The following is a 26,911-nucleotide window of genomic DNA, read 5'->3' on the forward strand; positions in this document are numbered from 1 at the left end:
AACAACAAGAAAACCTACATAAGCCGACATAAAACCCTGTATGTGCGCATATTTCATCTTACAGGTAGGCCTATTAAATTCCAAGATTTTTGTTTAATTTTCTTTTAAAATATTGATTTCTGTGTGAATTTGGTTTCGAATGCATCAACATTTTTTCTCAATTCATATATTTTTAAGGGGGACACTGACATGAGTGTCTGCTTTTAATTTATTTTTTTTTTTTTATCGTTGTGGTCTTCTACTTCTTGTTTTTATGAGGTGAGATTTCCTTTATAAACCCTCCGGAGTTCTTTAATCTCACCTGCACATCTGGTTTTCTGTATTTATGCTGTTTTGCTTGTAGCCTATAATTGTGCAAATTAATTAATAAAAAATGATAATAATAAAAATAAAAATGTATAATAAAAAAATAATAAAGTGTATAAACCTAAGTAATCCACATACAAAAATAACTCATTGTGTGTGTGTTGTGCAATAATCAGCAGACTGAGAAACCTCACAGCTGCTGTTCTCTCTCTCTCTCTCTCTCACACACACACACACACACACACACACACACACACACACACACACACACACACACACACACACACACACACACACACACACACACACACACACACACACACACACATTCAGATTCTCATTTAGAAACTATAATTCATTAAAGAAACCATTAATTACCTTGTTGTCATGCAAGGATGATGATGAACTGATTATTCTGCTGCTAAATAACATTGAATAGTATAATCTTGTATTTGCACTGTTAATCCTCTTAATTGTTTTAATACAAATCAATATTTCATGCTGCAAACTCATATTTTATGCTCTAGTTCTTTTTATTTTATAGGCTATAGACTATATTCTTTTTTTCGTGTGTCTTCTTTATTCTTTTTTCTTGCTTTTAATTCAAAAATCAACTCAAATCAAATTAAATAAACTTCCTTTGGGAAATTTGTCTTGGGCAAGTAGCGCACACACACACACACACAAAATATTTTCTCAGTCAGTCGAAGGCCGTTTTTCCCACCGTGTCGCGCCTCCCTGAACGCGTCCTGACGCTGCGTGGTGACGTGGTGACGTGGCGGTGGGCGGGGCCTCGTGTTGCTCAACATGGCTGCGCCCTGCTCGGATCAACAGGTCTGAAGGTAACGCGGCTCCTCCGACTCATAAACTTTGTCCTAAAGTTTGTTTCTTTCACGCAAACGGTCGGTTCGAGCGCCGGAAATGACGTCACGAGGCGGGAAGAACACGACGTCAGTTAGTCTGCGCGCTGACATGACGTAACAGCGTGTTAGCTGCGTTTTAGCTGCGTTAGCTTAGCATCGAGCTAACTCCTTCATACTGCAGCTACAGGCGGCCCTGATGCTAAGCTAAAACGGTTAGCTTCGGTGCGTCACATGAAACGTAACGTAACGGCAGTGACGTCAGAGCCGCGGTGGCTGGCTACGCGCAGACGCAGTGACGTGTTCCTCAGGGTGACGTCACAGGCGGTCATCATATTTACAGTTAAAAACATGAAGTGTTTTTTTTTTTTTATAATGTGGAGAAAATAAAATAGTTCATTTTAACATCTGTTCATATCTGACAGATACCCACAATGCACCTCTTCCTTCCTCTGGCCAATGACGTGAGGGGCTCGTCAGAGGTGGGAGGGGCTTATTGACAGGTGTTTAGCCTACTAATGATCTGATCAATAACAGCAGCAAAGTCATGTCTGCTTGACATCCAATGAGAAGCCTCGTTCACCTGGGCCAGTGTCCAATGAGAAGCCTGATGAGTGAAACTGATGTTTTATGACTTTGTTAACTTTAAAGGGATAGTTCACTCAAAATTGAAATGTCCTCATGATCTCCTCCCCCTCATGTGGACTAAGGGCTGGGAGAAGTTTCAGAGTCCTCCGTGGCTTCTCTGAGTTACAGGGGGTCTCGGCGTAGCAGTGCATGTCCATATGACGGTTGAGAACGGAGCTCACTTTTCTTCGTCCAAAAAGACACACCAAAAAACATCCAAATACCTCCACGCTGCTCGTCTGTAATGTCCCTCTGGTATTGAAGCCCCGACATGAGAAATTGTTCCGAAAAAAATTAAATAAGTCTATATTTTAAGCTTGTTTGTAGCGGAAGCTCCCAGTGTTGCTCTGCTGGAATCTCGCGTGATTTGCGGAGCCGTGAACTGGGCGTCAATGCAAATCCCGCGAAATTTGCACTGACACAAGAAGAGCAGTGAACTTAGACACTGGGAGCTGCTGCTACAACGAGGATAAACACAGAGATAACATTACTTTGTTTGTTTGAGGTGTATATGTGAGAGCTGATGAGAGACGTGTCCAACAGGTGTGTCCAGGTGTGTCCAGGTGTCCACCATGGCCAAGGAGCAGGTGAATATCAGTGAGCTGCTGCTCTCATTGGACAGTTCAGAGCTGCAGGAGGCGGAGCAAGTCAGGACGGCCGTCAACCAGCAGCTCAGCACAGGTCAGTCCTCCTGCACACTTTGTCTCTGTCTGTCTTTAACGCTCAGCGTCATCACGTAAATTAGTGGGTTGACGCGGGTCTGGCGTTCCCACTGCAAGCCGATCAGAGCCGAGCCGAGGCGATTTTAACCCGCGTCGCTTGCCGAGTCGTTTGACCGGCTCGGTGCCTTTCCCACTGCCACCAAAAGGCGATTGTTAGCGGGTTTAAACAGGTTTTTTGACCAGTGGGAAAGGGGTATCTGTCTTCACCTGTTTTCACCTGTCTCTGTCTGTCTTCACCTGTCCCTGTCTGTCCCTGTCCCCTCTCAGACCGAGGTGGTGCCGTCCTCTCCTCCCTGGTGGAGTATTATCTGGACTCGTCGTCCCCTCAGGCGGTTGTCCTCCTGTCCTCCATCAGGGAGCCTCATCACAAGGTGAGTCCCCGGTGTCTCTGACGTGTCCAGCTGAGTGTCCGTCCCGTTGGTGCCGTGTATGAACACCTGTCTGTCTGTCTGTCTGTCTGTCTGTCTGTCTGTCTGTCTGTCTGTCTGTCCATCCTGTATGAACACCTGTCTGTCTGTCTGTCCCTGCAGCTGCTGCTGGAGAAGCTGAATGAGAGTCTGAGCCGACCGGCGAGCCGCCTCGCTGCGCTCACGCTGCTGGGACATCTGGTCCGCAAGCAGCCGCCGTGGGTTCATCACATCAGCCGCTCGCCGCTGCTGCAGGCGCTGCTGCGCTGCCTCAAGGTAAACATGCTAAACATGCTAGCTAGGCTAAACACAGTAAACATGCTAACTAGGCTAAACACAGTAAACATCATAACCATGCTAACTAGGCTAAACACAGTAAACATCATAACCATGCTAACCACCGTAAACATGCTAACTAGGCTAAACACAGTAAACATGATAACCAACCATGCTAACTAGGCTAAACACAGTAAACATGCTAACCATGCTAACTAGGCTAAACACAGTAAACATCATAACCATGCTAACCACCGTAAACATGCTAACTAGGCTAAACACAGTAAACATGATAACCAACCATGCTAACTAGGCTAACCACACTAACTAGGCTAAACACAGTAAACATGATAACTAGGCTAAACATAGTAAACATGCTAGCCATGCTAACTAGGCTAACCACACTAACTAGGCTAAACAAACATGATAACTGGGCTAAACATAGTAAACATGCTAACCATGCTAACTAGGCTAAACACAGTAAACATGATAACCATGCTAGCTAGGCTAACCACAGTAAACATAACTAGTCTAAACACAGTAAAAATGCTAACTAGGCTAACCACACTAAACATGATAACCATGCTAACCACGCTAACTAGGCTAAACGCAGTAAACATAACTAGTCTAAACACAGTAAAAATGCTAACTAGGCTAACCACACTAAACATGATAACCATGCTAACCACCGTAAACATGCTAACTAGCCTAAACACAGTAGACATGCTAACTAGCCTAAACACAGTAGACATGCTAACTAGGCTAACCACACTAACAAGGCTAAACACAGTAAACATGCTGACTAGGCTATCATGTTAACCATAGTAAACACAGTAAACATGCTAACCATGGTAACTAGGCTAAACAAGTTAAAATATTTTAACGCTGTTGCTGTTAACCGTTGCCGTTGACGGTATTCTGTGCCGCCTCTCTTCTACCGACTCGATGTGAACGCAGCATAAGTCCGATACCGCTCAGTGTCAACCTGTGGCTGTGCTCATAAAGTTGTGTGTGTCAGCAGCTGACTGTTGTTGTTGTTGTTGTTGTTTTCTCAGACTGACGTTGACGTCGTGGTCCTAATCACCGCCGTCCTGGTCCTCATCACGCTATTACCCATGATCCCTCAGGCCGGGAAGCAGCACATCTACGACTTCTTTGACGTGTTTGGACGCCTCGCATCCTGGAGCTACAGGAACCCCAGTGAGACACACACACACACACACACACACACACACACACACACACACACACACACACACACACACAGGCTGTGTCCTAACCCCCCTACTCTCTATCTAGAGACCAGTTGTTGTAGTGGTGTCTGAATGTTTAGTGATTATTAATCTTCACTATATAGTGACTGAATCTATCCCACAATTCACCGCGAAACGTAGTGAACATCCGATGGTCACTAACCGGAGCAAGATATCCCATCATGCATTGCGGTCACGGATGGCCGTTACCACAGCGGCTCAGAGCGACCGGTGTAGCTACCAAATAAATGCAGTAGTGACCGGTGTAGCTACCAAATAAATGCAGTAGTGACCGGTGTAGCTACCAAATAAATGCAGTAGCGACCGGTGTAGCTACCAAATAAATGCAAGTAGTGACCGGTGTAGCGACCAAATAAATGCAAGTAGTGACCGGTGTAGCTACCAAATAAATGCAAGTAGTGACCGGTGTAGCTACCAAATAAATGCAAGTAGTGACCGGTGTAGCTACCAAATAAATGAAGTAGTGACCGGTGTAGCTACCAAATTAATGCAAGTAATGACCGGTGTAGCTACCAAATAAAATGAAATAGTGACCGGTGTAGCTACCAAATAAATGCAGTAGTGCAGCAGCCTCAATAAATGTGTCCAGCTGCCAGAGTTGTCCGGTTGCAGCTTCCACAGACTCCCACAACAAACGTCAGAGCAAATTTCCTAACAAGCGTTATAAACTGACCACAGACTCTGGATAGCGAGGCTAATTTCTGTTAGCCCGTCTATGGCTGTGTGTGTTTTGAACGTTGTTTCAAACTATGTGGGTTTGATTGAACATCTTTGATGCTTAAATATATATATTACCGCTCAATATATTGCTTTACTCCTCTTTTTATGTTGGTACACCCGTAGGTCTATGCTACACCGGCCGTTACCATGCTTGTATCCATGGTAACTACACCGGCCGTTACGATCGTGGTCGGAACGTTTAATTACGCGACGTAATACGTCATTAACTGTGCGGCGGAGTAGTGTCCGAAAGTGTTTTTTTATTTGACCAGTGAGTCACTATATAGTCACTATATTGAATTCACTATTACTACAGCCAATCATTTCTGATTGGCTGCTGCTGCCCCCTGAGCTCTGATTGGCTGCCGCCCCCTGCAGGTCATGTGCCGGTGGTGCACCTGGTCCACCTCCATGCCGGCGTCTACTCCCTGTTCCACCGTCTCTATGGGATGTTTCCCTGCAACTTCATCTCCTACCTGAGGCTCCACTACAGCATGAAGGAGAACATGGACACCTTCCAGGAGGTCGTCAAGGTAACCAGAACAGACCAGTAGAGACCAGAACAGACCAGTAGAGACCAGTACAGACCAGATCAGACCAGTACAGACCAGATCAGACCAGTAGAGACCAGAACTGACCAGTACAGACCAGATCAGACCAGAACAGACCAGAACAGACCAGTATAGACCAGAACAGACCAGTAGAGACCAGTACAGACCAGTAGAGACCAGATCAGACCAGAACTGACCAGATCAGACCAGTAAAGACCAGTACCACCAGTAGCAGATTCACTGTGAGTCTCTGTGTCTCCTCTGCAGCCCATGCTGGAGCTGGTCCGGGTTCACCCAGAGCTGGTCACAGGGACTCAGGACTATGAACTGGACCCGTCCAGGTGAGTACCAGCTTCACCTGGTCCTGACCGCTCCTTTGTGTTGTGTTGTTGAACTATCCCTTTAAATGCCACCAGAATTTCTGGAAAAAAAAGTGGTACAATTTCTCCAAAAAAGTAGGAAAATTTTCCCCAAAAAATTCTAGAAAAATGTGGAAAAATTTCAAAAAAAGAAAAAAAATCTAGAAAAATGAGGAAAAAAAAAAAAATTCTAGAAAAACGTGGAAACATTTCTAAAAAAAAAAAATCTAGAAAAATGTGGAAAAGTTTCAAAAAAAGAAAAAAAATTCTAGAAAAATGAGGAAAAATTAAAAAAAAAAAATTCTAGAAAAATGTGGAAACATTTCTAAAAAAAGAAATTCTAGAAAAATGTGGAAAAATTTCAAAAAAAAAATTCTAGAAAAATGTGGAAAAATTAAAAAAAAAAAACAATTCTAGAAAAATGTGGAAACTTTTTTTTTTTAATCTAGAAAAATGTGGAAAATTAAATAAAAGAAAGAAAGAAATTCTAGAAAAATGTGGAAAAGTTAAAAAAAAAAATATCTGGAAAAATGTGGAAAAAAAATTTAAAAAAAAAGAAAAGAAAAAAAATTCTAGAAAAATGTAGAAAAATAAAAAAAAATAAAAAGAATTTCTGGAAAAATGTGGAAAAATTAAAAAAAAAAAATCTTGAAAAATGTGGGGGAAAAAAGAAAAAAAAAATGTGGGGAAAAAAAAAAAAATCTAGAAAAATGTGAAAAATAAATAAATAAAAGAATATAGAAAAAAGTGTTAAAATTTCAAGAGAAGGTTGGGGCCCCTGAACCCTCTCCCCGGACCAAACAGCTCAGCTCAGCTCAGGTGTGTGGTGACTTCCTGTCCCAGGTGGAGGTGCTACGAGGTCCACGACATCGTCATCGAGTGCTCGCGGGTTTCTCTGGACCCTCTGGAGGCGTCGTGTGAGGAGGACCTGTACTGCTCCTCCTCCTCCTCCCCCAGACCCCCCCGGCTCTCCTCCCCCCTCCCCCTGCTGGACCTCAGCCCCGGGGGCCTCGGCACCGAGTCCGTCTGCAGCCCAGGTAACCGCCCACAACCAGAACCAGAACCACCGAGGTGATTCCTGATTGATTGATTAGATTATTGATTATCGATCTGTCTGTTGGCAGGAAGTTCTGTCTGTCCTTCGCCGTCTGGACGTCTGGCTCTTCCTCAGCTGACCTTCAACACCTGCTGCTCTCAGGTGAGTCAGTTTCCCATGATGCCCTGCAGCTCTGATGCTGCGTTCGAGACGACTCAGAACTCTGAATCTCCCAGTTCAGATGCACCACGACCAGAATAAAGACAAACATGTCGGAAACTCTGCATTCAAAGTTCTTCACGTAGCTAAAACATAGAAACATCACAACGGCACTAAATTAATTAAAGAAAGAAGCTTTTTAAAATCAAAGAGAAACAACAACATATTTTTACTGTGTTCCACAACACCAGTAGTTCATCTGTGAATATTGTATATTTCATAACGTTTTAATGAAGTTTTGCGTTAAGATGCATTGTAAATGATGTTTTACCGATGGCGGCGACGTGGTTCTGCACCGTCACGTCAGACGACTGATTCTCAGGCTACGTTTACACGGAAACGATCTGAACAGGAAACTGAAAAGTGGCGTCGCGTTCTCACTTTTTATACTGCAGTTTTTTTGGGAGTAAATCTTGTGCACACGGTGATGCAAAAGTTTGTGGAATTCAATGTTGTCCGCACGCCAGGTGGCTCGGTGGCGGTGGATCGTTTTTTAAGATTTCCCCTCTGGAGGGCAGCTGGTTTCACCTTTTTTGTGTTTTTAAGGCCCAAAAACTCCATCACCGTCTAAACGAAAGGCACGTAAGTAAAACGTAAAAAGTAAAACAATAATAAAAAATAGTGGTAAAAAATCTCCCCAAAAATAGTTTGAAAAGAAAAAAATTCTAGAAAAATGTGGTAAAATTCCTAAAGTAAAAAAAAAAAAAGCTATTAAAAAATTATTCTTCAAAATTATTTTGAAGTGGTAAAAAAAAAAAAAAAAAAAAAAAAAAAAAACAATAATTAAAAAAAAGTGGTAAAAAAATGTAAAAAAAATAAAAAAAGTTTCGCAGTCTAAACGAAAGGCATGTAAGGTGAGCGTTGTCGTATCAACAGAGCCTCAAAAAGTCAAGGAGATTTTTTTCTCCAACTCCGACATGAGGCGGCGTTCGATTGCAGAAGGTTGTAAAATCCCGACATCTGAGTTGTTCCTGAACGCAGCATAACTGATGTTGAGGTTGAGACATAAATCTGACCAATGCCGTCGCTGCTCCCGTCCAGGCCGATGACGTCACGTGGAGCCCGTCGGCCCAGTGCGGTCTGTCCACGCCGCCGCCGGAGCTGGAGCTGGAGCTGCCGGCCGCCGCTCTAGGCCCCGCCCCCCCGCTGAGCCGGACCGCCTCCCTCTCAGGTGACACCAGCAGACTCAGGTGACCTCTGACCCCCCGTCTACTTCCTGTCCCACTCACCCGCTCACTCACCTGTCCTCCAGGTGGGAAATGTCCCTCGCCGGCCTCCGTCCCCACGGCGACGACGACGACGACGACGCTGCCTGAGGAGATCCAAGATGGAGGCCAGACGCAGGTGAGACCGGGACCTCAGGTAGACTCTGTCCTCGTCAGGCCCAGGCTTTTATTGTGAAGGAGTTTCTCTCTCTCCGTCCTCACAGGTGAAGCAGCAGCAGCAGCCAATCACAGAGCTGGAGGGCGTGTCGACTGTTCAGCCAATCACAGAGAGTGATGTCATCAGCAGCTGTGAAGGTGAAGGTGAGGATGACGACGGTCTGCTGTGTTTACCTTAGGGATGTGCACGGGTACCCGAGTAGGTTAACTGCTATCCGGTTAGGAATCTATTATCCGGTTAACCTCGGATTAAAGAAACGTCACGTTAGAGCGTCAGTCTAGTGTCGGATCAAACTACATCATCATGCCATGGTTCGGCTTTTTGTCGCGTTAAACAGTTTCAGATCAAGCAACGTGATTTCCTGCTGTGTAAAAGTGTTTTTGGATCGAGCCTCGGACTTTCAAACCTTTTACAATAATCTGTGGTGGTTCCCTCGGCGACGACAGGTGTCATCAAGTCTGTTAGAAAATCTGCTGCTTTCAGTTTACAAACATTCTGAAACCTTCTCAGTTATTTCCTGAGACGATGCGATAAATAATAAATAATAAATAAGCACCGCTAATGATTTAAAACAAAAGAAAAAAAGGTTTTCTCCTCCGAGGCGCCGCGGCATAAAGATGCTCATCTGCCCCGTATGAGCATCTTAAACTCCATCTCTACTCTTATTATCCAGCTGATATTTAGTCTGACGACGCTGTGTGTCAGTGATGTGACTGTCTGACGGACAGAGAGCATTTATGCACCGGCTGCGCTCTGTCCGTCAGACATGATGACCTCATTTTATTTTTTATTACAGTAGATTAGATTAGATTATACTTTATTTCATCCCCGAAGGGAAATTCGTTCATGACAGCAGCATTTGACAAAGGAAATAAAAGAAGACAAAGGGAGAAAGTGCTACGGTGCTCTCTACTTGCTGGGCAAAGTAACAGATTAAAACAAATGCTTGCTGGTAGACAACTATGGATAAAAACAATTTAAAGTGCCTGGGAGATTTCAAAAAAGAAGTGCGACAGACATTACAAATTAAATAGAACTATTAAAAAGTCTAACTGACATGATAAAAGACCTGCGGAAACGCTCTGTTTTGCACTGAGGGTGTCTCAGCCTGTTGCTGCGGGAGCTGTTCAGGCCGCTCACCGTCCCATGCAGAGGGTGAGAGGGGTTGCCCATGATGGCAGTCAGTCTGTGCAGCATTCTCCTCTCACCCACCTGCTCAACAGTCTCCAGGGGGCTGGACAAGACAGAACTGGCTCTTTTAATCAGCTTGTTTATTTTTTTCCTGTCCCTTTCCGAGCCCCCCCCCCCCCCCTCCAACACACAACAGAATAAAAAACAACAGATGCCACCATGGTGTCATAGAAGGTCCTTAAAAGTGGTCTACATACTCCGAAGGATTTTAGCCTAGTATTCGGTTACCCGGGTAACACCAGGTTAGGATACTCAGGTGCTCATCCCTAGTTTACCTGTACTTTTATTTTGGTCACCTGGTCTGATGATGTCACTGCTGGTCTCTGTCTGCAGGTGTGATGTCAGAGGACGGCCCCCTGCCCCCCCCCTCCTCCTCCTCCACCCCTCGCGGTCGTGACTCCTCCTCTTCCTCCCTCCCCCTCCCCCCTCCTCCTCTTCCTCCCCCCTCCCCCCTCTCCCTCAGCTTCACCCCCCCTCCCCCCCACACCCCATCAGAGGAGGCTGGCTCCGCCCCCTACGACCGAAGCCCCGCCCCCTCCCCCTACGAGCCCCTGTTCGACCTGGCTCTGCCTCACGCCGCCACGCTCTTCGTCACGAGGAAGACTCAGGTCAGTGATCCATCAGTGATAATCTATAATCAATCATTTAAAGGTAGAGTGTGTGTTTTGTTCGTTGCAGTTTGTAAACAAAAAAGGGGTGGGAGAAAAAATAGAAAGAGAAAAAAAGATTCACATAAATATCACGATCGATTTTTTGAAATATTGTGCAATGTGCCTTTTTTACATACAGCGAGTACAGGTTTTGAAAAGGGTTTAAGTTCACTTTATCATGGAGTATGTTAATTTATAGGCTCCTACAGTATTTGTGTGCAGAAGCTAACCTACCCTCGATGTAGCTAGCTTGAACCAAAATAAAGTGTCTTTGCCTGAACCCTCCGTTTTGACCGATCTCGTCCCGTTAGCGGCATTTGACCGCTCAAGATGCCTTACCGGAGAGTTTTGTCAGCTCTGAGACGAAGATCGGCCCGCCGGTTTCCGTTTAGAGTTGCTAAAGAGTTTCTCTGATGACTTTAGGTGGAGGCAGGCTAACACTACCCATACACTTCCAGCGTTTGAGCTAAGCTAATTAGCGACTTTAGGTGGAGGCAGGCTAACACTACCCATACACTTCCAGTGTTTGAGCTAAGCTAATTAGCGACTTTAGGTGGAGGCAGGCTAACACTACCTATACACTTCCAGCGTTTGAGCTAAGCTAATTAGCGACTTTAGGTGGAGGCAGGCTAACACTACCTATACACTTCCAGCGTTTGAGCTAAGCTAATTAGCGACTTTAGGTGGAGGCAGGCTAACACTACCTATACACTTCCAGCGTTTGAGCTAAGCTAATTAGCGACTTTAGGTGGAGGCAGGCTAACACTACCTATACACTTCCAGTGTTTGAGCTAAGCTAATTAGCGACTTTAGGTTGAGGCAGGCTAACACTACCCATACACTACCAGTGTTTGAGCTAAGCTAATTAGCGACTTTAGGTGGAGGCAGGCTAACATTACCCATACACTTCCAGTGTTTGAGCTAAGCTAATTAGCGACTTTAGGTGGAGGCAGGCTAACACTACCTATACACTTCCAGCGTTTGAGCTAAGCTAATTAGCGACTTTAGGTGGAGGCAGGCTAACACTACCTATACACTTCCAGTGTTTGAGCTAAGCTAATTAGCGACTTTAGGTGGAGGCAGGCTAACACTACCCGTACACTTCCAGTGTTTGAGCTAAGCTAATTAGCGACTTTAGGTGGAGGCAGGCTAACACTACCTATACACTTCCAGCGTTTGAGCTAAGCTAATTAGCGACTTAAGGTGGAGGCAGGCTAACACTACCCATACACTTGTTTGAGCTAAGATAATTAGCGACTTTAGGTGGAGGCAGGCTAACACTACCTATACACTTCCAGTGTTTGAGCTAAGCTAATTAGCCAGCTCTGCCCGTATCTCCTCTGTTACTGCACGCACAGTGGAAAGGATGGTGTCTATCTGCTGGTCATGGACTCGGGAGTGAGGCAAGACACGTAAAAAAAAAATGTTGGCGTATCCCTTTAAGACGGATTTCATTTGTACAAGTCTAATGTTTATTTTTGGGCACAAAACCCCCTTTATTTTTGTTTTTTCAACCTTTCAGCTTTTTGTTTGTTTGTTTTTTCAATATCAAATGTGACAAACTCCTGTTAAGACAGTCTTGTTATTGATCAGTCCTGTTGTTATTGGCCCTGTAGGAGGCGCTGCAGCGAGCCTCGGGGCAGCAGGACAGTGTGGGGGGAGGAGGAGGAGGAGGAGGAGGAGAGGAAGAGGACAGGGAGGAGGACCAGACCACCGTGTCTCCTCTGGAGGTTCTGGACCAGCTGATCGTCCACGGACACAAAGCCCACGAGCGCCTCAGCAGGAGGTGAGTGATACGATACGATACGATACGATAAACTTTATTGTCCTGTTCAGGGAAATTTGTCTTGGACTCTGTAGCTGCTCCATAAATGCCTTAATGGCCACAATGACAAAAACAAAAAACAAAAAGAACAATACACCTCAGCCATATTAATCCAACAGCATAGCACATATCCCATAACATAGCACATATTGCACACATCCCACAACATTCACGGGCGTGTTCACATGAAGACTGAACAGTCACAGAGAGTGTGTGTGTGTGTGTGTGTGTGTGTGTGTGTGTGTGTGTGTGTGTGTGTGTGTGTGTGTGTGTGTGTGTGTGTGTGTGTGTGTGTGTGTGTTGCAGGCTGTCGACCGGCAGTAAGTCGGTGGACCGGAGTCATTTTGGAGGTAAACAGCAGAGCATGAAAACCAAAGGTACCTGAATCTAACACACACAGACTCACAACTCACTAACACAACTCACTGACTCACAACTGGCTTGCTTCTGTTCAGCTCAGACTCAGAGACTCAGACTCAGAGACTCAGAGACTCATGCCCAATTCCAATTCTAATTCTCACCCCTACCCCTAGCCCTTAACCCTTGCCCCTTGAAACGGAGCTACAATTCGTGACGAGCTTTTGCCACAAATCCTGTATTCAAAACCACGTTAACTTAATGAAATAAAATAAAATTTGATGCAGACTGATGTGTTCATTGTAAAACATTTATTTATTGATGTAAATGTGGTGATTTATCTACGTAGGCTCCAGAGCCCCGAGGCAGCGCTGCTCCTCTGTCCAATACACACATGAAGCTTCACTTTACATTCAAACTAATTAATGCTACTGCCACAATTGTTACATTTCATCAATGAGACCAACATTTATCTCCTAAAAACAATGCCAGAAGATGGGATGCCAAAGAATCCCAAAAACATCGGAGCAAACGTCTAAACAGCCTCATGTGGATAAACCGACCGCACATTGGGATCTAAACAGCTACTTTCTCGCATGAAAAAATATTAAAATTTAACAAAGTGACAATAAAACAGCTGCCGGTTGCTGCGAGATGCATTCTGGGAGACTTGTCATAGCCCTCGGTTTGAAGTGTGGCTCTGAAAAATCTCCGTTTGAAGGGCCAGATAGCCAGACCACTTCCCCCTAACCCTCGTCTGGACCAGAACCAGGACAACACCACTTCACGTGAACGCACAAAACGAAGAGTTAGGGCCAAGGGGGGACTGGAATTCACCCTCAGACTCAGACTCTAAGACCCAGAGACTCAGACTCTTGTTTGCTCGTTGTTTGTTTGGTGTTTAACAGAATCTGAACATGAATGACTCCAAACTGTTCTCTCCTCCATCAGCACCATTGGTTTTTCTGTGCTAACTCATGCTAACTCATGCTAACACTCACCTGCACAGGTGCGTTTCTCTAATATGATGAGAATGTTGATGCCTCACCTGACTAAAAAGAAAAAAAAAATCTAAAAACTGGTAAAATTTCTCAAAAGAAATTTTAGAAAAAGTGGTAGAATTGAGTGAAACAAGTGAAAAAAGTTGAGGACCATCTTGAACCATCTGGTCGTCCCCGGACGCCACGTTGAGAACTGCCGCTGTAAACTAGTACCTGAGTAACATGACGTGATGTGTGTGTGTGTGTGTGTGTGTGTGTGTGTGTGTGTGTCTGTGTGTGTATGTGTGTGTCTCTCTGTGTGTGTGTCTCTGTGTGTGTGTATCTCTGTGTGTATCTCTGTGTGTGTGTATCTCTGTGTGTGTGTGTCTGTGTATCTCTGTGTGTGTGTCTCTCTGTGTGTGTGTGTCTCTCTGTGTGTGTGTGTCTGTGTATCTCTGTGTGTGTGTGTGTGTGTACCTCTCTACAGCCCCGGCGGTGGGTGAGGAGCTGCAGTGCCTTCGCAGTCAGCTGCTGCTGCTCCACAGTCAGCTTCAGTACGAACGCTTCAAGCGGCAGCAGCACGCCGTCAGGAACCGCCGGCTGCTGCGCCGCGTCATCAACGCCACCGCGCTGGAGGAGCAGACCGTCGCCATGGTAACACACACACACACACACACACACACACACACACACACACACACACACACACACACACACACACACACTCCCCCTCATGTGGACTAAGGGCTGGGAGAAGTTTCAGAGTCCTCCGTGGCTTCTCTGAGTTACAGGGGGTCTCGGCGTAGCAGTGCATGTCCATATAACGGTTGTAAATGGATACCAACTGTCTTCATAACAAAAAGACACACCAAAAAACATCCAGATACCTCCATGCTGCTCGTATGTAATGTCCCTCTGGTATTGAAGCCCCGACATGAGAAATTGTTCTGAAAAAAAATTAAATAAGTCTATATTTCAAGCTTGTTTTGTAGCGGAAGCTCCACCACTTTATTTTCCCATGATCCATTACGTCACACCACAACGGAAGTCGGTTTTAGTAGCATTCTAGCGAGCGGCTAACTGGTAGCGTTAGCCACCAGTTCTACCAAGCGGCTAACTGGTAGCGTTAGCGGCTAACTGGTAGCGTTAGCCACCGGTGTAGGTACCAAAAGTGGGGGCTCCGGGCTGCCAAAACCCTTTTGACTAAATCTGATGTTTGTTAAGTCTAGAAAACGAATTATTGAACAAACATTACTATTTCTGTGTGCACGTTTTTGTAATTAGTCATGGTTGTCGTAGTTGTTAGCTTTGCTGCTGCTGCAGCTAACAGCAGCAGCTAAGCTAACAGCAGGACGTCAGCTGTTAAAACCCTCCCGTTGTGGGACACGACATGAAACTACTCCAGTTAGCTCAGTCATGTTGGAACTAGGATATCCGCTGGAAAACATATCTTTTTCATGGGCCGTTTATTGAGTTATTGTTTACTGACACTGCTAACGGCTAACAGCTAACGGTTAGCCCAGCTAATCTAAAATGTTTGTTCAACAATTCGTTTTATAGACTTCATAAACATCAGAGTAGTCGCAACGGTAATATAGTGACGTGAAAATGTGACATAAAGCTAAAACCTCGTCCGTATTGTTCTCATTAAAATTAGGTGATGATTATAATAAATTCGTCACGGCCGATGTCTATCAACCAGTCTATGCTATCAACAATACAGTAACGGTGGAATGGAGTGTCATGGCCACACGCAGCGTCATTCTCCGGAAAGTGGTGGATACAAGACGGACATTACATACGAGCAGCATGGAGGTATTTGGATGTTTTTTGGTGTGTCTTTTTGTTACGAAGACAGTTGGTATCCATTTGCAACCGTCATATGGACATGCACTGCTACGCCGAGACCCCCTGTAACTCAGAGAAGCCACGGAGGACTCTGAAACTCTGAAACTCTGAAAATCCCGTTAACCGGCGTGTTGTTGCAGAAGGGGCAGCAGGACGTCCAGGACCTGGAGCTCCGGTCTCTGAGGTCGAGTTTGGACGCGGAGCAGCGACGCTACGCCGCGCTGCAGCAGGACACGCACACACACACACACCAGCTGCACACACACATCCAGCAGCTGCTGCTGCAGCACCAGGACCAGCAGAGAGGCAACCAGAGGCTGCAGGTACACACACACACACACACACACACACACACACACACACACTCTGGAGCAGTGGTTCTCAAACTTTTTTACATCAAGGACCCTAAATTGACAGAAATTAGCCCACAGACCCCCATTGGACAAAATATAGAAGCAAACACCAGAAATACATAAATATTTGTTCTGAGACTGAAAAACGCTCATTGCGAATAAGAACTTGTTCTTAATTGATTGTGCCTGGTTAAATAAAGGTTAAAAAAAACAAAACAAAAAACGTTCTTTTTTGGTCGATGTACTTAGGGCCAATGGCGAGAATTTTTGGAAATATTATAGAGAAATTTCTGGAAAAAAGTGGTAAGATTTCAGAGGAAAAAAAAGCTTACATTTTTTTGAAAAAAGTGGTAAAATGTCAAAAACAAAAAAAAATTTAATTTTTTTTTTTTTTTTTTAATTTTTAGAAAAAGTGGTAACATTTCTAAAATAAAAAAATAAAAAACAACTTAAAAATTGTAGAAAAAGTGGTAAAATGTCTAAAACAAGAAAAATTCTTAAAAAAAAATGTTAAAAAATTCTAGAAAAAAGATTTCAGAGAAAAAAAAACTTAAAATTTTTCTAGAAAAAAGTGGTAACCTTTTTAAAAAAAAAAAAGTTTCTAAAAAAGAAACATTCTAAATAAAAAAGCTTAAAAAATTTAGAAAAAGTGGTAAAATGTCAAAAACTAAAAAAATTAAAAAAAACAAACATTTTTTTTTAGAAAAAGTGGTTACATTTCTAAAAAAATAAATAAAGAAAACTGTACAAAATTTTTTTAGAAAAAGTGGTAAAATGTCTAAAACAAGAAAAATTCTTAAAAATTGTAGAAAAACAGATTTCAGAGAAAAAAAAAGTTAAATATTTTCTAGAAAAACAGATTTCAGAGAAAAAAAAAGTTAAATATTTTCTAGAAAAAAAGATTTCAGAGAAAAAAAAAGAAGTTAAACATTCTCTAGAAAAAAGTGGTAACATTTCAAGAAAAAGTTGGGACCCCCTTGAACCCTCTTAAGGACCCCTGGGGGTCCCCGGACCCCAGTTTGAGAACCACTGCTCTGGAGGACTGTGAGGCTGTGCTGTGATTGGCTGCGTTAAACCCTCCCGTGTTGTGATTGGCTGCGTTAAACCCTCCTGTGCTGTGATTGGCTGCTGCAGAGCGAGCTCCAGGAGTGCCAGAGCAGACTCAGAGAGCTGGAGGCGGAGCTTCAGGGAGCCAATAACAAGGCCTACAACGCCGAGCACCAGCTGACGGAGCTGTCACTCAAGGTGAGGGGCCGGTGGGCGGAGTCTAAAGGTCTTTGCACACTGAGTCCGTTGCGTTTTATTCGCATGCGTTTTTATTTTGTGTTCCAAATTTCGGAGAGGGAGACAAAAATCGTCACTTTGTGGTTCTCTCACTTAGAGAAATGAAAGAGAAAAAGTGTGAATCCATCCTGAGAGGAGCCGATAAATAGCGAGGGGATCTGCTTGTTAATGAGCAGCGGAACTATCATCATCACTTCAACAGTTTATGTCAGTTCCAGTTTGATAGATATTGATCATTAGCTCACATAGTAAACAGAAGACGACCAGTTTCCATGATCCTGAACAGCGGCTGGCGCATTCACACACACAGACACACACAGACACACACACACACGTGAACAGCGGCTGGCGCACGCACACACACTCAGCGGTGATCCCCCCCCCCCCCCCCCCCCCCCCCTCCCTCTCTCTCTCTCTCTCTCCAGCCTCTAAACTCTGATGTGATTGGTCAAAAGACATTTTTCCATGGATGTGAAAAACGCATTAAATGGAACCTGTTCTGAAAACTTTACTGACAGATGAAAGTTTGGGACTCGGTGTGTAAACATGATCGACACAACATGAGGTCAAATTTATTTTTTGACGTGCGGCAATTTCGGACGAAAAAAACGGACTCGTGTGCAAAGAGGGAGCGAGGGCTTGAATGTTCACATCACCCGGCTTGTGATGTAATAAGCCGGTTGAAATTAAAACAGCTTGATAACTCATTGAGTGTTTGATTAACACTACAAACTCAGTGTTTTGGTTGTATAATAAGAGTAGAGGGTAAAAAACTGAATTCCCAAAAGTTAACTCATTGAGTGCCGCGCTCCTTTCCAAAGTTTTAGTCAAGTGTACCGGCAATTTAGACCATTTTTGACTCTTTATGTAGAGCCACAGTGTATTCTATATTATTGCCACCAACACATACTGTAGCTCAATTGAAAGGTTTAACTTTATGCTTCAAGTGGCCACAAACCGTTTGTTTCTACGTGCCTCCGTTCCTGAGAAAAGTCAAGCTAAACATGGCTGGGTTTCACCAAAATCCCTCCTTTTTTTCTAGAAAAGGAGATAGAGCGTCTTTTATGAAAGGTGCTCTGTTTGTGTCTGTCGCTCTTCTCACACTCGCATTTCTGGATCAAAGGGCTCGTATAAGATAAATATATACAACAATTGTTGTTCTATTCACAAAACCACCATCGGGGGCGGGGGGGGCGCCACTAAACAACAATAACACAGACGCACCGTGCCGTGTCACAGCTTCTCCCTGCGGAGCGTGAGGGTCAGTCGGCCACCGCGGCTCGGGAAGACCGGTCCCGCCGGTGGTCGCGGTCCTTCTGTGGTTCGGGTCGGTGATGCCGGTCTGCTTTGGTCCAGAGACCATCAGATTTTACCGCGGGAGGACTTTGGGGAGGACACGGTGTTGCTCCAGCTGAAGACCGGGCGGGACTGTCGGCTGAGAGCTTCCTGGTTCAGCTCCGAGCAGCTCGAGCAGCAGCGCGGGTGAGAGCAGAGCAGCTGCGGAGCAGCTGCGCTGCATCTGCATGCAGAACTCGTTTGCAGAAGCCGAGTTATGATAAAAACTTCCAGATCATGAGCTGTCATGTGACTTTGATCGTCATCTATTTCAGTTCTCCTCGTCGTAGAGTCCCCAAATTTACATATAATGTGTATTAAAGTGTCTATTTTCATAATTTAAAAAAAAAAGCAAAAAACGAAAAATCTCGTTTTTGGCACTCAACGCATGGGAACGAAAAACGAGAAATTACGTGGTTGGCACTCAATGAGTTAAGAGACACATTTTCAGATTATGGCAGTTTACAAAATGTTGACGTAGTTGTCAAAACTGACGTCTAAGGGGTGAGGAGGCAAATACACACTAAAGCTATGGAAAAGTGAGTTTTGCATAATATGTCCCCTTTAAAGTCTGGAGGAAAAGTGTTGTTTGTTTGTTACCTCAGTAGATTTAAAGTCATTTCTATTTAATTTGTGAACATTTTAGTCATTAACACTAAAAACTCAGTGTTTTGGTTGTATAATAAGAGTAGAGGGTAAAAAACACAATTCCCAAAAGTTAACTCATTGAGTGCCGCGCTCCTTTCCAAAGTTTTAGTCAAGTGTACCGGCAATTTAGACCATTTTTGACGATTTTTGTAGAGCCACAGTGTATTCTATATTATTGCCACCAACACATACTGTGGCTCAATTGAAAGGTGAAACTTAATGCTTCAAGTGGCCACAAACCGTTTGTTTCTACGTGCCTCCGTTCCTGAGAAAAGTCACGCTAAACATGGCTGGGTTTCACCAAAATCCCTCCTTTTTTTCTAGAAAAGGAGATAGAGCGTCTTTTATGAAAGGTGCTCTGTTTGTGTCTGTCGCTCTTCTGACACTCGCATTTCTGGATCAAAGGGCTCGTATAAGATAAATATATACAACAATTGTTGTTCTATTCACAAAACCACCATCGGGGGCGGGGGGGGCGCCACTAAACAACAATAACACAGACGCACCGTGCCGTGTCACAGCCTCTAGCCGCGGAGCGTGAGGGTCAGTCGGCCACCGCGGCTCGGGAACACCGGTCCCGCCGGTGGTCGCGGTCCTTCTGTGGTTCGGGTCGGTGATGCCGGTCTGCTTTGGCCCAGAGACCATCAGATTTTACCGCGGGAGGACTTTGGGGAGGACACGGTGTTGCTCCAGCTGAAGACCGGGCGGACTGTCGGCTGAGAGCTTCCTGGTTCAGCTCCGAGCAGCTCGAGCAGCTGGAGCAGCAGCGCGGGTGAGAGCAGAGCAGCTGCGGAGCAGCTGCGCTGCATCTGCATGCAGAACTCCGTTTGCAGAAGCCGAGTTATGATAAAAACTTCCAGATCATGAGCTGTCATGTGACTTTGATCGTCATCTATTTCAGTTCTCCTCGTCGTAGAGTCCCCAAATTTACATATAATGTGTATTAAAGTGTCTATTTTCATAATTTAAAAAAAAAGCAAAAAACGTAAAATTACGTTTTTGGCACTCAACGCATGGGAACGAAAAACGAGAAATTACGTGGTTGGCACTCAATGAGTTAAAAGGGAAAAAGGCCGTGTTGATGTGATGAATGTACAGGTGGAGCCCCCTGGTGGTGGACGCTCATAGCACGTGTAACTCTGTGGTTGTGTGTGTGTGTGTGTGTGTGTGTGTGTGTGTGTGTGTGTGTGTGTGTGTGTGTGTGTGTGTGTGTGTGAGCAGCTGTGCAGCAGTGAGCAGCAGCAGCAGCAGATGTTCCTGTTGAACCAGCAGCTCGTCCTGCTGAGAGAAGCCAACAGAGCTCTGAGCCTCCAGCTGGAGGGAGGGGGGGGGGGCCACGGCACGGTGAGACCACACACACACACACACACACACACACACACACACACACACACACACACACACACACACACACACACACACAAGCACTTTATTACACTGTATTATACTTGGTTTCGTTGTGTTCTCAACCCATCCTAGCACAACTCCATCAAGAAACCCTGTTCTGGTCTTTGCATTGTTGCATCTTCATCCATTTTATCCATCATAAATAGTCCATCTTTTTCTATCTATCTATCTATCTATCTATCTATCTATCTATCTATCTATCTATCTATCTATCTATCTATCCATCTATCCATCTATCCATCTATCCATCTATCCATCTATCCATCTATCCATCTATCCATCCATCCATCCATCCATCCATCTATATAAATAGTCCATCTCACCTAAATCTATTAAAGGGACAACCAGGAGTTTCTCCGTCGGCAGAACGAAAAATTCTGCGACAATAAAAAAGTCTCATATTAAAGTGGATGAATCTCCGTTACCACTTGTTAATGGTCCATTTTAGATAAATCTATGGTTTTGTCTCTATGGTTATTTTGTTATTATTAGTGGTGGTGGAAATGCTGGGCGAGCCGACCAGCGTTTCTTTACTTTCGGTTTCGTGGCGAGTCATGAGAATAACGCCGCCGAATCTCCGTTTATGGTGGGAACTACGACGGTATGTGATCGTCTTCCAACCTCTGACTTTAATTCTTGATTAATGAAAACATGAGTCTGTCTTGCACCGGTCAAAGAATTTCACGGTGCGGAGGCTCATACATGTAGTGTGGAAACAAAACTCCTCGTTGTCCCTTTAAGTTGCACTACACTTCTTGTTTCTGTTTGTGTTTTATAATAGTGTCATGTTAATTGTCTCTCTTTGTAGTTTTCATGTCTGTTGGATACATGTGTTTGTTCTATGTGTTTCTTTCCTGTTTTATGAATTGTGTTGTTATGTCCTTGTGTTTATTTTAATGGCTTTAAACACCTTGCCAGGAGGACTACAGTCTGTTGGCTAACACTGGCACCTTTACATTTTATTATGTTCATTAACGTGCACTGTCCTCCTTAAATAAATAAATAAAAAGGCTGACCTGTGTGTGTGTGTGTGTGTGTAGGAGGCGTCCATGCTGCAGTGCAGTGTGGGTAAGGAGTTCCAGCGGCTGAAGGACAGTGAGGTGCAGCAGCGCCAGAAGCTGGAAGCGGCCAATCACAGGATAGCAGAGCTGGAGAACCAGCTGGCCAAGAGAGACCAGCTGATCCTGGACCAGAAGAAGCTGCTGGAGGACTGCAAGGCCCAGAGCAGGTCAGAGCCCCGGTCCTGGTCCTGGTCCCGGTCCAGTATTTAACTGCTCATCAATACCTGAATGTTTTAAGGGATAGTAGTATTTTTAAAGTGGGGTTGTATGATCTACAAATAGCCCCTAAGTACTTTAATTGCAGTAGAAGACTCTCTGCACTCCTCCCGTTAGCAACGCCAGCCCATAATAGCCCTGCCCAGAGATTTACAACATACAGTGTTGTGAACAGACCCAAAGAAACGGCCTATTTTCACGGCCTAAAAGAGGTTTTACCTGAAAAAAAATACACAGTTCCATTGTTCACTATAATATAATTTTTTCCAGCCCTTCAAAGTTCAGGAAAAACACAGTTTTTATTTGGACCTAACCAACTGCTGATCGGCGGGCGCTAACCCTGGGCGGAGGGATACGTGAGTTGGTTAGGTCCAAATAAAAACTGTGTTTTTCCTGCACTTTGAAGGGCTGGAAAAAATTATATTATAGTGAACAATGGAACTGTGTATTTTTTTTCAGGTAAAACCTCTTTTAGGCCGTGAAAATAGGCCGTTTCTTTGGGTCCATTCACAACACTGTATGTTGTAAATCTCTGGGCAGGGCTATTATGGGCTGGCGTTGCTAACGGGAGGAGTGCAGAGAGTCTTCTACTGCAATTAAAGTACTTAGGGGCTATTTGGAGATCATACAACCACACTTTAAAAAAATGCTACTATCCCTTTAACTGTTGAGAAGAACAGCAGCTGATAACTGATCAATACCTGAATGTTTAAACACACCTGCACAGGAACTTTCCTCTGAGATCAGACTCCTCTAGTTGTAGCGACTTCAGCACAGACAGATAGAACAACACTATTTAAAGGGATAGTTCAACATTTTGTCAAATTGGTCCATTGCCATAATCCCTATAGTCATAGCAGTAGGTTCGTTACCTTTAATTGTTGGTGCAAGCTGTTTTTAGAACGGCGGAGCAGAGCCGTGAGCTGCTCAGAGCTACACTACACAGGAGGCTCATTATGGGATTTCTTGGTTTCCCTCATCAAACTCATCAAATACACAATCCAACAACTCCACAACGCTCTGGTGGACAAGTTGTGAGCTGCACATTCACCACGCTATGAGATAATAACACAACGTTACCACACAGAGTTGTTTTAGAGGGAAATTCATGTAAAACCGCTGATGCACGACAGTTTCTCATCATCAGTCTCTGTATTTCCCTCTAAAACAACTCTGTGTGGTAACGTTCCAACCATCTGGGCCTTTTTACGTCAATTCTCAGAGAGTCGTTCAACATTTCAGTGTCACTACATCTGCTTGAACATAGAAACATAGAACATACAACACTGAGGAAACATGTCAGCCTGTCTGTGATCACATGACCAAGATGTTTCACCTGACCATATGTTTGTGTGTGTGTGTGTGTGTGTGTGTGTGTGTGTGTGTGTGTGTGTGTGTGTGTGTGTGTGTGTGTGTGTGTGTGTGTGTGTGTGTGTGTGTGTGTGTGTGTGTGTGTGTGTGTGCAGGGCGGAGCTGTTGGCCTGTGAGAGCGGCTGTGTGGCTCTGAGGAGAGTGACTCAGAACCTGCAGACTGAGATGCTTCACCTGTACAGCCAGATCCACCTGGACACGCCCACTCAGGACAACAGCAGGTAACACACACACACACCTGCTGTGATGTTACTGTTACATGTTTTCACAATTAATTAAACGTTATTAAATCATAAAGGTTCCTAAAAACCGTCACTTTGCAAAAACAGATGATGTCAGAACCGTGTCGGCAGATCAGAGCAACACACAACAAACACAAAGTTACACAACAACCACGTGTGTAACTTTGTTAAATTACCAGTGTTGGGAGTAATGCGTTACAAAAGTAACTAAATTACAGTAATGTATTGCTATTTGCTGTAACGAGGTAATATAACGCATTACAAATAAAATTTTGGTAATATTTTACCTGTTACAATCTAAGTAACGCGCGTTGCAACGCATTTTCATAAAGACGTGTGAAAACTTCTGAGTCGTGGCCGCGGGGACTGTGACTGCATCTGGATTTAATACTTTGTAAAGGAGGTGATAATCAGCAGCAGTAGCAGAGTACATAATAGAAGGTTTCTCATGTTTACAAAAAGAACACATAAAACAAAAGGAAAACATGATTCCAGGGTTTCCCGCAGCGCTTTCCTGTTAAGGCGGCCGCCTTAACAGGAAAGCGCTGCCGCCTAAACTAACTTCTTAAAAAAATTAAAATGTAGCGATATTCGCCGCCGCCGCCCCCCCCCCCCCCCCCCCGTCGGACGAGCGCCTTCATTCATCTCCGCATCCTCTCCGACACATACACACCACAGAGAAGCGCGCATGCATAACAGCAGCGCGTGGTGAAAGCGAAACTTATACGGCGCCGAACCCCCCCCCCCGCCAACAGGACAGACACCACCTTAACTAACACATTTTCTGGGGGAAACACTGGATTCATATCTACCAGACAGGTCGACTTGGAGCCGCTAACACGATGAGTTAGTTAATGCCGTGGTAAAAGTTCTTTCATCTCTCTGGGTCACTGCAGCTGCTGTAGCAGTGTGTTTGAAGCGCCGTTACGCAGCCGTGCAGCGCCCACGGTGCGATCCTAACCTCCCTCTCCAGTACCTGGCTGCTCAGCTCCGGGTCCGGGACCGAGACCTCACCTCTACTTTCACCTCGTCTCTGACCCCCTCTCACCCGGGCTTTTAAATCAGAGTGTGGCCCGAGCTCTGCGCCGTAGCGCTGTGCCGTAGCGCACACCTCCAGTCTGATGATTGACTATCAATGCATTTACTTTCTCTCAGATATTCTCCCACGGTTCTTCTTTACTGTAGATCAACAATATGTTTACACACTCTCCGTGGTGGACAACGAGTACAACGCATAAAACTGTCATTTCAATCCTGCGGTTTGCACGTGCTGTTATTTAGGCAGTTACTAGGGGTGTAACGGTACACAAAAGTCACGGTTCAGTATGTACCTTGGTTCAGAGGTCACGGTTTGGTACGGTTTCGGTACAATAGACACTAATGAATGTAAAACTAAAATCTGTCTTGAAAAAAAAAATATATATATAGAATATAAAATTAAAGAAGTGCATTAGGAGTGTTATCATGCCATTCATTAATTCTAGAGGAAAAAAAAACTTGCACTTGACAACTGACAACTATTAGCCTACAAACAAAACAAGAAACTAACATCAATGTTGGTTTACACAGTTAATTTAGACTAGATGCCAGTTGCTTTGGTGATGTTTCTGGTCTGTGTTCATGTCAAGAGGCTTAAAAGCAGCGGGATAAGTTGTTACACACAAGTTGTCTTCTTCCTGCACCAGTGATTGACATATCGGGTTGAACATGCGCTACGTGTTTGATGCGTTTCTAGCGACGCACCGCGCATCTGTGAAACATCGCCGGCGGACTTTGTCCGGTGGACCAGTCGCGAGCTGCTTCACACAGTCTATGGTCGCGAGCCGCCGCCGCCGCCGCCTTGTTGAGAAGCCACAGTGACATGAATGAAGCAGCAGCTCTCCTCCTCTCTTCACTCTCTCATCACTTCTCTTCTTCATCTGTTATGACGCTGCAGGCAGCTTCGAGGCTCATTACCGCCACCTGGATTCGAGTGAGGACTCGACTTTTAATTTTTTTTTTTAATATTCACTCAGACGTATTCGTCGTGTGACTGTGTGCACCGAACCGTGACGGCACGGGACGAATACATATACCGTTACACCCCTAGCAGTTACTCTTAGTAGATTACCCGCAAATGTAGTTTTAGTAGCTGCAGAGGCCGACACAACCGTCTCAACCGTCATATGGACATGCAGTGCTTTTGTACGTTTTCTGTTTGTCTTGATCAACACGTCTCTGTCTCTGTCTCTGTCTTCCTCAGGACGAACGGCGGCAGCGCGGCGTTGCCGGTCGCTCAGCGCCTCTCCTCCTCCTCCTTTTCTCCTTCTCCTCCTCCTTCTGTCGGGATCATCAACGGAGGAGTGGAGGCGCTGTCCACCTCTCCGCTGCTCCTCCCCTCCTCCTCCTCCTGCTCCTCCTCCTCCTCCCCCATCGACTCCCCCCTCGCCGTCGGCTCCTTCCTGGAGCAGCGAGCGCGCCGGCTGTTTGGCCCCGCGGAGGGGGCGGGGCCTGAGCTGGAGGGGCCTGAGGAGGAGGGGGCGGGGCCACAGGAGGGGGCGGGGCTACAACATCAGGAAGAAGAGGAGGAGGAGAAGGAACAGGAAGAGGAGGAGCAGTCAGAGAGTCTTTCTCCTCTTCCTTCTTCTCCTCTTCCCGCTGCCATCTGGAAGCCTGAGCCCGCTGCTGCTTTAGGCCACGCCCCCTCTGGCTCAGGCCACGCCCCCTTCCCTCCTCCTCCTCCTCCTCCCGCGGCCGACCTGACCCTGGCCGTGCGGCGGCGGAGACACGAGCTGAGCATCATGGACTACGACGACGACGAGATGCTGCCAGAGTACTGACCTGACCTGAGCCCCGTGGTGCGTTCGCTGTCCCCGCAGCCGCGTGGGACATCCCAGAACTCCCATCAGCTCCTCCTCAACTCAACTCAACTCAACGACGTCTGAATTAGAGCTCTGTAACAGAGAGTAAGGACAGCATCGGTTCAATGGCAGCGCCTCCTGGTGGAGGAATATGGGTTTTGCAAAAGAACTGACATCTCTGCATTGTTGGTGAATGAGCAGTGTGGTGTTTTCAATCATTTAAGGACATTTATAGATCACCCACGTTAATAGCATCATTGAGGATCCTTTACAGATAAACATTAACACATAGGAGAGTAAAAAAAACAGTTTTCTACATGAATGTTTCAATCTACATTTTGTAATAAACAAATTCTAAGTATAATCTGATATGACCAAGACACCTAAAAACAGTGAATGGGTTTTCTGGGCGCTTTTGCAATACCCACATCCTGCCACTAGGGGCGCAAAACCCTTAAACCCTTAAACCCTTAAACCCTTAAACCCTTAAACCCTTACCACGGGAGTCAATGGTGGTGTCGTTACTCTCTTTTCCAGCGCTCTAGTCTGATGAAGCTTCAGCT

At 45.1% G+C, this 26,911-nt stretch overlaps 1 protein-coding gene across 2 annotated transcripts; it reads left to right on the forward strand.

Annotated features, from left to right (window-relative positions):
• Positions 1-1,095: 1,095 nt before the first annotated feature.
• Positions 1,096-26,699, forward strand: tsc1a (TSC complex subunit 1a). Of its 2 annotated transcripts, none has more exons than XM_083978979.1 (22): positions 1,096-1,148; positions 2,337-2,474; positions 2,783-2,886; positions 3,046-3,198; positions 4,254-4,398; positions 5,571-5,725; positions 6,011-6,084; positions 6,946-7,139; positions 7,227-7,300; positions 8,399-8,528; positions 8,610-8,701; positions 8,787-8,883; positions 10,265-10,539; positions 12,198-12,367; positions 12,713-12,783; positions 14,231-14,397; positions 15,732-15,914; positions 17,079-17,189; positions 20,433-20,555; positions 21,659-21,846; positions 23,362-23,487; positions 25,751-26,697. In XM_083978979.1, the coding sequence occupies exons 2-22, from the start codon at positions 2,366-2,368 to the stop codon at positions 26,325-26,327; spliced, it is 3,318 nt and encodes a 1,105-aa protein (XP_083835105.1). In that variant the 5' UTR covers positions 1,096-1,148; positions 2,337-2,365; the 3' UTR covers positions 26,328-26,697. The 2 variants fall into 2 exon arrangements, with proteins under 2 accessions (XP_083835105.1, XP_083835104.1); XM_083978978.1 differs by having other exon boundaries at positions 1,099-1,148; positions 2,347-2,474; positions 8,610-8,719; positions 8,793-8,883; positions 25,751-26,699.
• The last annotated feature ends 212 nt before the right edge of the window (positions 26,700-26,911 follow it).

Source organism: Trachurus trachurus, assembly GCF_905171665.1.
Source record: "Trachurus trachurus genome assembly, chromosome: 9".
NCBI classification, from domain to species: Eukaryota; Metazoa; Chordata; class Actinopteri; order Carangiformes; family Carangidae; genus Trachurus; species Trachurus trachurus.